We start from the raw sequence: 16,684 nt of genomic DNA, 5'->3' as shown, positions 1-16,684 counted from the left end.
CGAACCCAACCACTTCATATGCACATTCACTGAACACTTCATTAGTGAAAAATAAAAATGTGATTTTTTTTTGCAAATGCATATATTAAAAACATAAAAAAAGTAAACACAATTAGTAGAAGTATAAAGTATATGTTTTTTAATTGTGCACAAAATAAACCAGCCAGTGATGGCCAAGCGGGCGTGTCATAACTACCGGTAATTGACATGTTGACTCCGATGGTCTTCACCTCCATGGCAGAGGCTCTGTCGAACCCCTGAGACGGATTCACCGATCCCAGTTCAAGAACCACTGGTCTACGTGTTTATATGTGAGCTTTTTTTTTTTTTTTTTACTTTTCCCAACACTTTTTGGAACTGGAACAGATTTTCAGTATGGGACGTTAATATTGTAGATTTTTAATTTCAGTTTTTTTTCAAGCTACATTTTCAAATTAAAAAAACTTCTTATGTAGCTGGTGCGTGAACTGCCTGACCAACTGGCCTCCAGTACTTTGTGTTCTTGGGGCAATGAATAACCGAAGGGCCCATTTGAAAAACCTTCTTAGTTTCCGAACGATCCGAGTGAAGCAGTGCGCTCGGAGTGCATTTCCGACGCATACACGACGAGGAACGCAGATGATTTTTTGGGGGGTCACAAGACTAATCTTAATGGTCCTGTTTTTATTAATAAAACGAATTTCCCCTGAAAATGACATTTTTTTTCACTGGTCCGACTTTGAAAGAAGAAAAATAGCATGAAAACCAGCAAAATAGCGAGATAAAACTCCAAGAGATTAAGTTATGGTCACAAATGAAAACCTCACGACAAAGTGAGGCCGCAATAACCGAACCTCGAAGTAACGAGGGATCACTGTAGTATATAGTTGACAGCAAAAATTCATTTTTTCATACACAGAGCTTGTACTTTAAATGCAGGGGCAGTTAAATCTATCCATTTTAAGTCTTTTCAATTTCAAACAAAAGTGTATTACCCGTGTGCAGACGTTAAATGAAAATCAATATAGTGGACAGTAGAGGCGCAAGACGTCACGCGCTTCCTGCCCTCGGGCACCGGTGTGGACAAATCTCCACCCCGTGTGACTGCAGCTCAACTCCTCTTGACGGTGTCAAATCAGGCAGCGCGGTGGAATGCAGGAGGCGGTATTTGCTTGTAGCACTCAAGACTCCGGACGAGTCTCCCACCGCCTTAACTCGCGACTGAAAGAGGGAGTTGCTTGTCAAAGGGGACAGATATGGAGGACACCGGAGCCACTAGTGCGTACGGGGTTTCGCTCCCCGGAGGAAGCGTGGACGTTATAAAGTTTGCCCGGCAACCGCAAACCATTGTGCGGCTACTGAGCTGGGTGAGTACAGTACTTGGATGTGGGGGGGAAATGGTATGCAAGGTCCAGAGGTTGACAAAAGGAGGAGGAGAATAGTAGCCGAACAGGTGCAGCCGTCCGCCCGCCCGTGGAGCTGCCAGGGTGTTTTTTTTTTACGACTTAGCTTAGCTCGGAATCAAGCGCAAGAAAGCGTCCTAAGAGGCGTCAAGTTGCAAATGCAGCTGTCGGGTAACAGACAGCACATGCACCCTAAGCACAAAAAGGGTTTGCTTTTAAATGAAACAAAGTTGGCTAACAATGATTAGGGAGCCATTGCGTGTGCTGTCAACTGTTTCAGTTGGATCATTATGTAATTCTTAATTATGTTATGCTCAAGTGTTGTACAGGTACTCACTTTGCAATTAAAAGTAGAAGTGCAGATACGTGCGTGAAAAAAAGATTGATTCAATTGCTGCACTTTAAATAACAACTAAAAATGATGGACTCTGAGATGTACTAGTAAAAACCCAAATAATATTGGCACGACTTTTCTGCCATTAAAGCGTGTTCACATAGATTGGATAATGAAAAATACAAACTTTGCAAAAGGTAACAATTGAAAATGTACAACTAAAGCTACCTGACCATCAGAAAACTTTGGAAAGATTTGGAAAAGACCCTTGGATGTGATCATCTCACACCTACTCACATTTTGACAACAACACCCCCCCCACACCCCACCCCTTTGTCCATGCAACTCATGATTGCAAAGTTTCTGTTTCCAATTTTGATAGATCTCATCTATAGGTTGTTGGTTGTATTACATCACAGCAAAGACTGAAAGACTTTTGATATTGTTGGAAGGCCAATATGAGGAAAAGACTAATCTAAAGTAGTTGAGACTACCACTTTACACGAAACAACTGAGATGACGGTAGTAACGCTGTGACTCCGGAAAAACTCCAAAATGTCCTTCTGACTCTCAGTTTTTGGTTTGAGGCTGTGAAAATCCTAGCATTACTCAACAATAGATTTTTCAGCATCAAAAGCTTGTGGTTTTTACAAGACACATCATATTAGCCACAAATCATTCTTGTACAGTCAAACCTCGGTTTTCGACCATAATCCGTTCCAGAAGGCTGTTCGAAAAGCGATTTGTTCGAAATCCGAAACTATTTTATTAGCCCATGATTAGGCGCTAATACACGATGCAGAAATAACAACAACAACAAAAAAATCAGTCAGATTTGCGTAAATCACAACAAACACGTCTGCTCACAATGAACGTTACACGCAGTTGGAGGTCCTAACAATCACAAGTTAACCACATACATACATATACATATATGTGTATACATGTATATATATATATATATATATATATATATAATAACAGACACGTTCAAAAACCGAGGTTTGACTGTAACTGACCAAATCAAACAGTTCTCTTAAAGGGGAAGTAAGCTCCAAATTTTCTTTACGTTTTGTTATGTTCTATGCAGCCCCACTCACCTAAACACGACATTCTGATTAATCTTGCTGCTCAGGTGAGCTGTGATTGGTTGTTATCTGGGCCCTGAGCAACTGTGATGTAATTTTCAGTCGACGGCATGAGGCAAAATGGCCACCTCCTAGGATGGCTAAAAACAGTGGATTTTGTTGCTTAACTCATAATCCACAAACACGATATTAATCAGAATGCTGTGTTTAGGCTAGTGACATTGCATCGAACATGTTGTGAAGAAAATTTTGGGGTTGGCTTCTCCTTTAATTAATTTAGTGGATGGGGAATATCATACTCTGTTGCTGTTGTGTTGTCTCTTTCTTTTCTTTCCTCTGCAGCAGTTGAAAATGGTAATGAGCCTATTTTGACAAAGTAAGGAGTAGAAAGTTCAGATCTGTTGCCAAATGTGGGAGTAAGAGTAAAAAGCTGTCATGTAAAAGAAATTCGAAATAAATTACTAAGACCTGAAAAAGGTACAGTAACGAAGTATTCTTACTTGTTTGCTTCCCTCACATATTTTACAGGAGAAAAATCTCATGGCACACCACCGAACACAAATGTCACCAAAAATTATACATACTGATGAAATGATGATCTCATCTCAATTTACTCACTTATTTTACTCTAAATTATGCCACTTGTGATTATTCTTTTTTTTTAGCCTTTTTGTTTTGTTTTTATCAGTGGTTTGTCAGTCAAAGACGAAACCTGCTAAAACAGCATTGTTAAAGTGTGCTCCAGATAATTGGACTCAAGCAGAGAGACACTTGGGCTCTCATTGGGGGAAATAAAGGTGGCTTAAAAAAAAAAAAGTCAAAAAGGTGATCAACCCAAATGAATATGTTCTTGCCAAGGAATTTGTCCTGATGACCCCCGACTGGCATTCCCTTGCGCCCCTGATGAAAGCACACTTGTGTTGTATTGCTTTATGTCAATATTCTTATTTTAATTTTTTTATTTCTTACAAGTGGCCTGACAGGTGCGCCATTTGTGTCGTTGAAGCTGAATGCACATTTGAACCAGGAAGCTGCAAATTAATTGCTCGCACCAGGATCAATAAAGTCCTCTGAATCTGAATCAAAAAAGTTTTCTGACTCTGTCGGAAATCTGGGCCTGTTTAGTTGAACACAAAGCTGGTATTGACAGGAAGCCACCACTAATTCTGTTGTAGGAAAACAGGCCAACTGGTGGATACACACTTTAGTTCATTTGGTGCTAATAAGTGAAATTACATGATTTCCCCCGGCACACCTGGAAAGGTTCTGGGAGTGTCACACTGCTGATCAGTTGTTTGAACTTTTTTTTTTTTTTTTTTAAGTCTGTGGTCTGCGTCCTATTATAGAAAGTCCCAAATTAACCACAACCTGGCAAGCAAAATAATGCATGCTGTCTTTACCCTGACTGATGTGAGGAAGCAGGTTGTAGGATTAATGTTTGAACTATTCCGAGAACTTTCATTCCAACGCCATCTGTCCTCGGCTTGCTCTCTGAAGTGAATTTCACAGACTTGTGACACCAAGTTAAAAATGTTACCCATGGTGGGTGAGGACAGAATGTGCTTGGAGCTGCGGGTATACATGTGTGCATGTGTGTTTGTGTGCATGGGGATACCTTCAGTAGTGTGTGTGTGTGTGTGTGTGTGTGTGTGTGTGTGTGTGTCACTTGTAAACAGGAGATTTCTTGCAGGTAAGATGATATCTCTGCCTGGCTAAACCTCCCTTCCAGTTTATGTCTCATCTCTTTCTCACACATGCACATGCAGACGCACACGCACACACATATACACACACACACACACACACACACACACACACACAAGGAGACCTTTCACCTGCAAGTTTTCACAAAATCTACCAGTTGGATTCCATTATTAGTGCTAATTTTCTTTTTACTTTCAGTGAGTTACCAAATTCATTCTTCTACTGGCAGTAGGAGAATTGTTTGCTCAGCCTACACATCCCACAATGCACTTGTGGGGATGTGTAGGCTTCCCACAATGTCGCCATATCTGTTTGTTTCATTGACCAAGACTTGAATACTGAAATTTACAGTAATCGTGCAATTAAGGAGGGGGAAAAAAGATTCTATCTCAGTGTAAATAGAGTTACAAAGAGAAGTTTATTTTCCATTTGACCCAAAATTCTCATATCTTGAAAAGCACCACGGAGCTAGCTGCCTAACAGCCTGAGTTTTATCAAAATAATGGGGGGAAAAATGCACTCAATTTACAAAGCTGTAATTACTGCATGTATAATGTCTTGTACTCATCTCCGTTTATCATTCTGACTGTAAATAATGTGATTGAGTTCATGTTTGGGCGGCCCAGTGGTCCAGTGGTTAGCGTGTCGGCCTCACAGTGCAGAGGTAGTGGGTCCGATCCTAGCTCCGGCCTTCTTGTGTGGAGTTTGCATGTTCTCCCCGGAGCCTGCGTAGGTTTTCTCCGGGTACTCCTGTTTCCTCCCACATTCCAAAAACATGCATGGCAGGCTGATTGAACACTCAAAATTGTCTTTAGGTGTGAGTGTGAGCGCGGATGGTTGTTTGTCTATGTGTGCCCTGCGATTGCCTGGCAACCGGTTCAGGGTGTCCCCCACCTACTGCCCGAAGACTGCTGGGATGGGCTCCAGCGCCCCACCCCCACCCACGACCCTTGTGAGGATAAAGCATTTCAGAAAATGGGTGGATGGGTGGAGTTCATGTTTTTTCAATCTAGGTACTTAGTTTTTTTTCTTTTCAAATACATATACATTTTTCCATACAGACTCTATTTCGTTTATTTGTGTCATACAGTTTTGAATTAATTTGTCCTCTGGGTAGAGCTGCAAAAGTTCATATCAAATGATGACAATCCACCTCCCTGATCATGGTGGAGGAGTGTTCGCGTCCCAGTGATCCTAGAAGAAAAGTTGTCTGGGGCTTTCCAGAAGTTGGCAGAGCTGTCAGCAGCTGGCTATGACGGTCGGGGAAGATGCCGGTCTGACCTGGAAGGCCCAAACGTATTGTGAAGTCCTGTTGGCAATGTCTGTCCAAATCCCATGTCAAAAGGAGTTTCAACTCCCAGAGTGGATCATGTTCTGCACCTCCATTGTTGAGGCGGCTGGCTGACCGGAGCTGTGGCCATAAGGTGGTCGGTGCCTGTTTGCCGGCAATCCTTGAACGCGCTGGTGGACACCAGTGATTGACTAGTGACCCATTTAGAGTGTACCTTACCTCCCGTTCAAGTCAGCAGGGATAGGCTGTAGTTGTCGTTGAGTCTATGGAGGGCAAGCCGTGTCGAAAATGGAAGGATAGAAGACAAGACCGCAGTCATGAGGTGAACAAAGTGCCTTGCATTGGTGCCCAATTTTTGGTGGTTGTCATGGAGATACCTCAAAGGATTTGAGTTTTTTGCCCCTCCTTTCAGCTTCTATCTTGCTATTGTGACCAGCAATGACACGCAGATCCCGTAAGCAGACAGCAGAGCTCACCTCAAGTCACTCGTGTGGTTGGGTATCGCATGCACAAATTTTGGCTCACAACACAAAGTAAAAAAAAAAAAATAGACTGAGCCTGTGGATGACTCAAAACTCATAACTTGGGGCACTCATAAGTCAAGGTACCACTCGACTTCTTGAATGGTTGATCGCAATAGTGAAAAAATTGTCATTCAACATGCAATTAGTTTCAATTCAATAGTCTGGAATAGTCTTTTTTTTTTTTTAACATTCCACCTACAGTATTCCCACCCCACTGCTCATTGTTTGACTCTTTTGTCTCCTCCTCCCCACCAGCCCAAAACCCCTCTCTGTCCTCCTCCCAGAACTCATTATGAGCATTATGAGGGAACTGCTGGTGTCACTGGAGTCACAAGGCTGGCAGCAAGATTCAGAACTAGGTCACATGATGAGGTGATTTGCGAATGTGGATGACAACCAACCACGGGATGGCCCCAGGAACCAGTTCAACAGAAAGTTAATAGCCGAGTGGTTTAGGTGCTATGCTGTGCCTTACTGCGGTCACACGGCCCCGTGCACGAGGCCCTCTCATGAAATTCGGTGGACTGTAGTTAGACAATGTCAAAATAAAAAGATGAATGCACCACCAACGTGCTATCTGCTGCCAACAATCTTTTCGGCATCATCAAAATTATCCAGAATATTTCCCTTTAAATTATATATCAGGGCAGCCTGGTGGTCCAGTGGTTAGCGTGTCAACCTCACAGTGCAGAGGTACGGGGTTCAATTCCAGTTCCAGCCTCCCTGTGTGGAGTTTGCATGTTCTCCCCGGGCCTGTGTGGGTTTTCTCTGGGTACGCCGGTTTCCTCCCACATTCCAAAAACATGCATGGCAGGCTGATTAAACACTCCAAATTGTCCCTAGGTGTGAGTGTGTGCGCAGATGGTTGTTCGTCTCTCGTGGGCCCTGCGATTGGCTGGCAACCAGTTCAGGGTGTCCGCCGCCTATTGCCCGAAGACGGCTGGGATAGGCTCCAGCACCCCCCACGGCCCTCGTGAGGATAAGCGGATCGAAAAATGGATGGATGGATGGATGGATGAATTATATGTGAACTGTAGCATCGATGTGCATTTTTGTTTTGCTCCCTTCAAAGTTTGACTTACCAATATGGTCATACATTTAGTTAAATGTCAAACGGAAATTGAACGTAGTCACTGGGTCAACATTCCAAACGAGCACCGTGTAGTAACTAAGGCAGGTTTGTCTCGTTTGGTTGTGGAGAATCAATCTTTATGCCACTTCCTTCAATGTATTTTCTAACTTGTCTCGTTTCCTTGTCTCGCTGCAGCTCTTTGCCATTGTGGTCTTCGCCTGCATCACAACAGAGGGCTACATTAACCCGGTCTACAGCGCTGAGCCAAAGTGCATCTTCAACCAAAATGACTCGGCATGTCATTACGCCGTCGGCATCGGCGTGATTGCTTTCCTGGCCTGTGTGGGCTTTCTGCTTTTGGATGTTTACATGCCTTTTGTGAGCAACGCACAGCAAAGAAAATACGCTGTCATGGCAGACCTGGGATTCTCAGGTGAGAGCGTCACATCTATCATGGCTTTTTTTTTTTTTTGCAGTTGATTTGATTTCAAATTGGTTGCTCACTGTCATGAATATAGAAAAAAATGTGTGCATACTGATTGAACTGCATTTGCCTCAACTATGTTCTTGCTGTGAACACTTGTCATCAGACTGTGACACACAAGAAGTTAAAACCCTCAGATATGTTTGTCTCAGATTGTGCAATATATATATTTTTTAATGTTCTGAAGTACCAATCCAGACTCACGACTAAAAATATTATACTGTATATCGGCGTTATCCACTTTTTGCCTTGATACAAAAGTTGTGACAGCATTGAGAGATGCTGGAAACCAATAATTAGCATTTCTTTTGGCCGATTTACCGACCGGCCTGCTACTTCCTTGACACCACGTCCCATACAGAGAGCCTTAGTGTTCCATTACGCGAGACAAACCAGTCACTGTTATCCTTGCATTACAAACCCGTATTATTCATTGTTGCTATCAGCAGCAGATGGTGCTGAATGAGCACGATGGAGGGCGAGGATGACCTCACAGATTCTCTTTCAATTCATCAGCTGGACATGACGGTGTTTGTTAGCCATTCTTTACGGAAACAAAGAAGTGCAACTGTGAACCTTGTGGCCATTTACGATAATTGCATCATGGAATGCATCTTCCACTGTTTTTACCAGTGGTGGATACAATTTGTGAGTCTGTCCTTTTCATTCTGTAACGTTTCTCTTGGCAGAATTGCTTCCGTTGTCTGTACGTCAATGACAGATTTTTTTTTTTTTTTTTGTCAGCCTCTATTTGCTCCCGCGACAATTTTTTTTTTTTAAGAAACATGACTGTTTATTTAAAGCAAGGGTGTCAAACTCATTTGTAACCAATGACCACATCAGCGTAATGCCTGCCCTCAAAGGGCCACATGCCACTCTCAGGCTGTATGAATGTCACTAAATGTAGCCAAATATATTGTAAAATCAACTACTGCTGAATGTTAAATAACCTAAAATGCGTAAAAATTCAAGGTACAAATATTGTATAATGTATTCGTTTTCATGGGTTTAAAATAAAATCTTTGCTTGCTGAGCTATTGTTACAACAAACATAAATCCTTTTATTTTGTCCGGTTAAGAAAGCCACATGACTACGTCAATCTGTTATGACATCAACTTAAATTTGTTCAAAACTTCTTTTTTTTTTTCCTCACTGGTGAGAGGGCCAAAAGAACGGCATAATCAACAATCAACCCTCGAGTTTGACACATGCTTGAAGAATCTGATTTCAAATTCATCCTCACAGGGCCAGCAAGCTGGCCATCAATACAATTTTTCCATCCTCTGATTGCTTGGTCAGAGCAAAACATATTGCGGCCAACTTTGACCAGCAAATCACATCTGTAGCAATCTGCATCTCCTGAATATGAGCAGCATCTCTTGTAAATACAATGTATTTGAATTCTTTTTTTTTTTTTTGGTCATGTTATTAAATAAGTATTGATTCTGGACAGTACATGACTCATTTGAAACAAACTTGATTTTTTTTGAAGTCTTTACAAATCAGTAGTTGGATCTTCTCGTGCAGTGAGTGACTGCATCTGTGTGTTCTTCTCCTTAGGGACATGGACTTTTCTGTGGTTTGTGTGCTTCTGTTTGTTAGCCAGCCAATGGGGTCGCACTCACGACGTCAGCGCAATCCCCCAGGATGCTGCGCGTGCAACAGTGGCCTTTTCATTCTTCTCCATCGCTACCTGGGTGAGCAAGGCAACATTGTTTTTTCCACCCCAAAACTCAGCAGCCACAAACAAGAAACCCCGTGTTAGTAGTTTTCGTTTGTCGTCGCTGTCAGGCAGAGAGCCACTACAGTATATCCAAATATGGTCACACCCCCAACACTTTTCTTTTTTCACACTCAATGTTAATGATCATTGTGTTTTTTTTAAACATGATTAACCAATTCAGAGTGTTGAAATAAGTTGAGAACAAATTATAACCCGCTCAGGCTCATATTGACCCCAATCTCTCATTTTGTTTTATTCTGCAGGGAATTCTGACCTACTTCGCCTTCAGTCGTTTCCGTAGCGGTGGTGATGACATCGCCGTTCCGACCTATACCGAGCAGCCTACCGATGAACACACGCCTTACCCTCCGACCTATGCCCCCGCCTCCTACAACCCCACGCCATACGCCCCCACCACCTATAGCGCCTATCCTGACTTGAGCCAGCAGCCCGCCTTTACCCCAAACTTGCAGCCGACGCCCGGCTATCAGCCGCCTAATTACTGACACAGAGGGCGCCAGTATGGCCACAGTTAGTCAGGAGCAGATCCAGCGTGTCTGAGACATGTCCCCATTGATGATATGGCCTCTCATTGGATTTAGCACTTCGCTAATTGTCAAACCCGAAAAGTTAAAGAACTGCATGCAAGTGAATAGAAGAGGGACAGGGCGGATTATTACCGCCAGCGGTCGAGGCTCTCTGCTCTGTGATCAGATCTTCACATCGGACTGCACGCTGACATTAGATGTGATCTTTGGATCAGCCGACCTCTGTGCTATGAGACAACACTTACCTCAAGCAGGCTGATAGGCAAATGGAATGCACCCAGGATTTTAGAGTAACTGAAACTGCCAATCACAGTTGATGAGATCAACACTGTGTTTTTCTTACATTTGTACAGATTTCTCGGTCAAACTGTTGCCACTTCTTTTCATCTCCCACGAATTGAATTGTCATAATTAGCTGCAAACAACTCGCAAGGTATCACGTGGAGTAAAAGTAGCTATGGCAATTTCAGTGCAAAATGTTTCTTCTGTTCATTGTTTTGTGTTGAGATGGTGCAGTTTAATTAGTCATATCATCAAACATCTATGAGACAGTTTTAGGGTCTTTTTTTTAAATCTTTCACCGTTTGCAAAAAAAAAAAAAAATCAAACAAAAAAAAAACATCTGTGCAAAAAGACCTAGTTGTGTGACGTTTCATTCAGGTGCCCTTTAAACTTGTGGTTTAAATTATGATAGTGAAGGTGGGTGGGAGTACAGATACTGGCGCACCCACTGAACAGTGACTAATTAACAAGAGAAGTGCTTCTTTTGGAGCCAAGTACATATGCCTATTCTTCTTGCAAACTTATTTTGACAGTAAGTCTAACTGCTGTACACTTGACATGGTCATACTGTCATGGAGGCTTCTCAGGATTGAATGATAAAAAGTGCATACTCTTCAATTTGTACCTCTTGCTGATACACTCGTGTTATGGCAACATCCCGACTTGGATCTACGTTTCACTGAATGATTAACTTGGGAGTTAACTCTCATTGATACTGTTATGGGTTACCTCAATAACAAACATGAAAGCACGAATGATTTGCCCCTTTGGGTCCCGAGAAAAGCAGAAAACGGACATCTACCGTAAGCTTGTGTATAGACAGAATACATCACAAATTTTAAACACTTCGATAACTGACACTATACAGTTGAATGATTCCCGTCCCTGCTGACAAAGTTCATATCGAGAAAATGTATGAATGAATTTGGATAGGAACGTTTTTGTCAAATCGTGTTTGAAAAGAGAGACAGACCTCCACACACCCCTAACTAGTGGCTTCAAGTAAATAGTTGGCCAAGGCACAAATAAAAATGAACAGTACATCTACTTCATTGCAGTCACTTGTAATCGGAGCAGTTATTCACCCTCTGTCTAACCACTGAAGTGTGTATTTTGAGGTGATTTTCTCCAGTTCAGGTCACAAATCATTCAATTGCTTGCCATGGAAGTTAGAGTAATTTAAGCACATTTTATTCTGATACTTTAAATTGGCGGACACGGGCTATAAAGATCCGATCCACCATGCAATTCTGAAAGCCTCAAAGGAACTGTAGGGAACACGGTGATGTGAAAGCTGCACAGAAATATGTCGCCACAATATGTATTGTCACATTTTATGTAATTCATAAACAATGAACATCACTTTCAGTCAAATCATATCCCCACATTCATTTTAAACCAATGCCCGGTCTCTTAATAAACTGCTGCTTAAATCAATTTCACCCCAAGGACTGCCAGCTTAAAGAAATTTCTGTATGTGTTCTTACTGTCCCTTATACCAACAAAAAGGCAGAGTTGCTTTTGGAAAAAAAAAAAGAAAAAACCTTAACTGGCAGATTACACTTTACAGAAATATACCCAAAATTAACACGCAACCTTAGATATACGTTCAAAAGGGAAGATAAAAGTAACCAAGTTGTTGAAAATAAAAACCATGAAAAATACTGCACTAATATCAATACTTTTACACAATAACTTATTAAAATAAAACCTGCTGAAACATGCAAATATTTAAGTGCTTGTTTTGGTTACATTGATAATGTATAAAAATACATAATCAGTAAAAAGCACAACTATTACATGAATGGAACCCAAATAATTTTCCCATGTCACCATTTAGGAGGGGACTTGACCACAATTGTAATTCATTCAATTGTAACTGCGTGCAACGCAACGAGACTTTGCTTTAAACATACAACAGTTACATTTCAAAACTTGACGCTTGTGTTTGAGTTTTCAGAGGTGGAGGGAAGAGAAAAGCTTCCTGGGAATTCCAGAGTCCACAACTTTTCCATGAAGTGCGTTTTGAGGAGTCTCATCCCTGAGGGGAGGTCGGTTCTCTTTGGTCACCATCAGATGTCCGTAACACTTTCGACAGACTGCCTGGTACTTGTCAGCTCCGCCGATCACTTCCACCTGTGTAACACAGGAAACGTGACGGGGGAATACAAAATAAACCTTGCTAATTTATTTCCTTGGGTGTATGCTGACCTCTTTCTCCGCTCCAATCCTCTTGGTGTAGGCCGCTTCTTTGTAACACTGCATGCAGACGGCGTGCAGCTTCACCACGCTTTCCGCCAGAGGGACAAGGTTCAGGATGTTTCCAAATGGCTACAAAAATGCATGAGAGAGTCGGTGACATTTGATTGAATGTACTGTAGGTATAATCTCGAGAGAGAACAGAGATTTCATTGTGAGGAACACCGAGGACATTGCAAAATGTTTGCCTCCATCTTGACAGTTTAATGCGTCAAAACACATTCCTGCTGGACTAGACAGACAACGTGCATTTGCCAGGGGGTGGGGGGAGAGAAGACCTCACCCTTCTCTGGAAGGTCCCATCCAAGGCAGCAACAATAACGGTCTTGCCCAAATTGGCCATCTCCTCACAAAACTCCACTGTGTCTGGGAACTGCAGCGACAAAAACAAAAAAACAAAAAACAAAAAAACAAACAAACAGTTGATTGGTAAAGTGGGAGTCCATAGCCACACGCCAGTCCATCTACAAATGGTGTTAAGCTGTGTTTGTTCCAAGAATATTGCACTCAACTTTTTGCAACCAATTATAGTCCAATAACATTGGCTTGTGTATTCGCCGCTGCCCCCCCCCCTTTTTTTAAGAAAAAGATAAAAAATAAATGTGAAAAGTCGGGTATGCAAACATTTGACCCTTTGAGTTAATACAGTACTTTGTACGACGACCTTCTGCTGCGATTACAGTTGCAACTCTTTTGGGGCATGTCTCTATCAGTTTTGCACACGTGGAACCTGAAATTTTTGCTGATTCTTCCGTGCAAAACAGCTCAGACCCAGTAAGGCTAGCCGGAGAGCGTTTGAGAACAACAATTTTCAGATCTTTCCACGGGTTCTCAATTGGATTGAGGTCTGGACTGTGACTCGGCCATTCTAACACATGGACATGATTAGTTTGGAACCTTTTCATGCATCATTGTCATGTTGGACGGTAAACCCTCATCCCAGTCTCAGGTCTTTTGCAGACTTCATCAAGTTTTCTTCCCAAATTGCCCTGTATTTGGCTCTATTGTGCAGTGTCACTGCAACTAAGACAGGGTACACACATAAGGATTTTTCGAATCATAACAGAATCGTCCTTGGCAGACCGGACCCCATACATAAGTAACTAAATAAATAAAAACGGGCATTCCATACTTTTGTTCGAATTGTGTACAGGGTGCTCGGATAATTTCAACACAGCTCCCCAGACACAAAGATTCTCTTCCACCACTGGTCAAGAATTCAGCTCTGGCAGGCAGCGCTCCCACGTGATCACACCCTCCCCTACTACAAACATAACACTGCAATTAAAATAATCCTTTTTTAAAAACATTTTTAATAGTTTTTTTCTTTTTTTACATCATTTACTAACTACTATTGCTAACCCCCTCCCTCACAAAATTTCAGGAAAAGAAATGTAAACTTACAAACTGTCCTTCATCAATTCCAATGACACTGCTTCGGAGTGCCAACGAGTGCACATCTCGCAAACAGTTTGCAGGTACTGCCTCCATTGTGTTTCTAAGGGAAGTAAAAGGTCAAATAAATTCTTTGCATGATTTAAACTCCCCTCAATCCTGCCAAATGCGTGCAATTGTCAAGTTAAAATATGTTCCGCGATAAAATAGACAAAAGGCCATTCGATGTCAGTTTGGTCCGGTTGTCATCGATGAAAATGGCAAAAAAAATAGCGCAATACAGGACAGTAAAAGCTAACGCTGCAAATACAAACACTGCCTAGAGACTTGTATAGAGGCAACTGTTTTGCAAGGTAAAACACATTAAAAAATAGCAGGTTGCTTACTTATCATGCGTGGCCACGCCTAAGTCAGAGTAACGTGTATCTTTGGCATATTTGATCAGCAAGCAGCTGTACTGGGCTATTTGGAAACGCCGCACCCTTCGCATCAATTCGGTGCTGTAAAAAACAAACAACAGATTAGTAAATTGATGCAAATTTCACAGAATAAAATCCATTGTAACACATGATGCATGTCCACATGCTTAGCCCAGTGATTCTCAAAGTGCCACTAGCGGAAGTCGAATCAATTACTGTATTAAAAATACAAATTAAAACATGCAATACAATCAAACATATTAAAACAGATTAAAGTAATTTTTTGTCGCTGGCCACATCGTAGTTATGCTTTTCCTTGGAAGCCCATTATGACTGTGAACACAAGTGTTTGATCGCCCGACATATGTACATATGCACACATTGATGAATAACTAGTACTGAAATAGGAAGTAAATTGTATGATCAACTATTTTTAATTTTAAAGAGGGATTGGTAACAAAAAAAAATACTTGCATTTTATTTTCTCAGTGTTCCGATTTAGAAGTGAAGACAATTTGCAAGAAACATATCGATGCACATGATTTGCCTTCGCGGGCCACAAGAAAATGGTGTTGAGGGCCAGATCTGGCCTTGATTTTTACACTCATGTATTAGAAGATCGCTTATTGCTGTGCATATAGTCGGAGTTTTTTTTTCATCTCATAGAGTACATATTTTTACTTTTTAAGCCTAGTAAAATACATCTGTATTTTATCTTTTAGGAACTCTTTCTTTTTAAACATTTATTGAAACACAGTCATTCGTATTTTATGCACAATACGATGTAATTGAATCATTAAGTTGATTGTTTTCCTTTTGTTCTTTCAAGCACGTTGTTAATGTTAAAATTTAGCATAATGTCACGGTGTTTTACAATAATGTACGATATTCATTGTGAATGCTTTAGGAATAAAGCCCCGGCCTCGTTTATAAGGAACATTTAGAATGTAACACTCATGTTCCTCATTATGGCGGTATGGTATTTTTGGAGATGGTACTTTGTGTAAAAAGTTTGCGAGCGATTAGCAGAGCACATTTGAGTGAAAGAGAGCGGGAGTGAAAGGAGTTGAGTGACGTGCACAATGCGTGAATTGGCGGGACTAGGTTGTTGCCACAATTTGAAAGACGTACACACATTTATGAAATGAGGTAGTAACTCTAACGAAACATACAGTATTGCAAAATATTACCTTTTGCCCGAAAACATCGGTCCAAAGATGACCTGTAGAAAAACATTAGCGGGGAGACAGTTAGCAATGATGTTACGGAATTTACGTGCAAATGTATTGCTGGAAAAAAATATGTAAAAAGGAATACAGTACATAAAATACTTCGGTTCATTTCGATGAAAACAAAGCCATTGCAGCAATGACAAACCTGTATTTGCCCCTGGGCTTTCCTCGGAGAATTCGGAAAAACTTTAGGAAAATCCACACAGTCCATTTTTTCTGGGAGCAAACAAAAAAACTGAAAAAAGTGAAGTGCAGATGTAACCCAGGTACACGTAGTAGCTGCTCTCAAACAATAAATTAAACGAGCGCGCGCCTCTGAGTATATCTGAGTATATCCGCCCGGCCAGTTCTATACCGGAAATGATAAAGACCAATAGCAGTGGTTCTGAATGTCACATGATTCTTTTTAGCCAATGAGGCCACTATCATTTTTTTCCGTTTTAACTTTACTCAAACCATGCACAGGGTAAAATCGAAAATATCTCCCTCCCAGCCTGCACGGCTTCACTCTTAACGTCGTTCAAACCGTTCTTTTATCGTGTCTTCAAATAAATGAGTGCCGGGACCTCGTGCGTGAGGCAGTATAGTCGAAAACAGTTCAAGAATGAGCTGCTGATTGGTTTATAATATGTTGCGTTCGGAAATGAATGGGATGGGAGTGCTGCGCTCTACCTCCGAACATACACAAACTTGCAAAATACGGTGTCTGAACAAATTTCCGAACGCACCTACAGTTGCACTCTACACAACGCCTACAAGGTACAGTACTGTATTCACATTGAACTTTCTTTCAACTCCTTTACTTCATGCAAAATAAAAAGTACAGACTTGGAAATAAATCTTTGTTATTAATTTATTGTTTGTTGCGCCAGACGCTGGTGGCACAAGACATTTATATTTATTTCAAGGAATTTCCAATAAGAATTTGGATTAGAGATAGTTAACA

At 41.4% G+C, this 16,684-nt stretch overlaps 2 protein-coding genes across 2 annotated transcripts; one reads left to right on the top strand and one right to left on the bottom strand.

The window, feature by feature from the left end:
* The first annotated feature begins 1,040 nt into the window (after nucleotides 1-1,040).
* syngr2b (synaptogyrin 2b) lies at nucleotides 1,041-10,760 on the top strand. Its single transcript, XM_019889212.1, has 4 exons — nucleotides 1,041-1,346; nucleotides 7,591-7,828; nucleotides 9,441-9,577; nucleotides 9,867-10,760. Exons 1-4 carry the CDS (start codon nucleotides 1,236-1,238, stop codon nucleotides 10,107-10,109), a joined length of 729 nt encoding a protein of 242 aa, XP_019744771.1. The 5' UTR covers nucleotides 1,041-1,235; the 3' UTR covers nucleotides 10,110-10,760.
* A 482-nt stretch (nucleotides 10,761-11,242) lies between these two features.
* Nucleotides 11,243-16,077, bottom strand: tk1 (thymidine kinase 1, soluble). Its single transcript, XM_019889214.1, has 7 exons — nucleotides 15,884-16,077; nucleotides 15,697-15,728; nucleotides 14,474-14,587; nucleotides 14,097-14,190; nucleotides 12,976-13,065; nucleotides 12,645-12,764; nucleotides 11,243-12,569 (listed from the first exon to the last, which is right to left on the bottom strand). The coding sequence occupies exons 1-7, from the start codon at nucleotides 15,947-15,949 to the stop codon at nucleotides 12,390-12,392; spliced, it is 696 nt and encodes a 231-aa protein (XP_019744773.1). The 5' UTR covers nucleotides 15,950-16,077; the 3' UTR covers nucleotides 11,243-12,389.
* Between the last annotated feature and the right edge of the window lie 607 nt (nucleotides 16,078-16,684).

This window comes from Hippocampus comes, unplaced genomic scaffold (assembly GCF_001891065.2).
Source record: "Hippocampus comes isolate QL1 unplaced genomic scaffold, H_comes_QL1_v1.1 scaffold86, whole genome shotgun sequence".
NCBI lineage: Eukaryota > Metazoa > Chordata > Actinopteri > Syngnathiformes > Syngnathidae > Hippocampus > Hippocampus comes.
The sequence above is the reverse complement of the archived record's forward strand: the minus strand, read 5'-3'. Positions and strand labels throughout refer to the sequence as shown.

What these genes read in the sequence shown, in the direction of transcription:
- syngr2b (XM_019889212.1), top strand. Translation starts at nt 1,236, where the DNA reads ATGGAGGACACCGGAGCCACTAGTGCGTACGGGGTTTCGCTCCCCGGA. An exon ending in GGCAGACCTGGGATTCTCAG is followed by an intron (nt 7,829 to 9,440) that starts GTGAGAGCGTCA and finishes TCTTCTCCTTAG; the next exon opens with GGACATGGACTTTTCTGTGG. An exon ending in TCTTCTCCATCGCTACCTGG is followed by an intron (nt 9,578 to 9,866) that starts GTGAGCAAGGCA and finishes TTTATTCTGCAG; the next exon opens with GGAATTCTGACCTACTTCGC.
- tk1 (XM_019889214.1), bottom strand. Translation starts at nt 15,949, where the DNA reads ATGGACTGTGTGGATTTTCCTAAAGTTTTTCCGAATTCTCCGAGGAAA. An exon ending in AAGCCCAGGGGCAAATACAG is followed by an intron (nt 15,729 to 15,883) that starts GTTTGTCATTGC and finishes GTTTTTCTACAG; the next exon opens with GTCATCTTTGGACCGATGTT. An exon ending in ATGGGACCTTCCAGAGAAGG is followed by an intron (nt 12,765 to 12,975) that starts GTGAGGTCTTCT and finishes GCATTTTTGTAG; the next exon opens with CCATTTGGAAACATCCTGAA.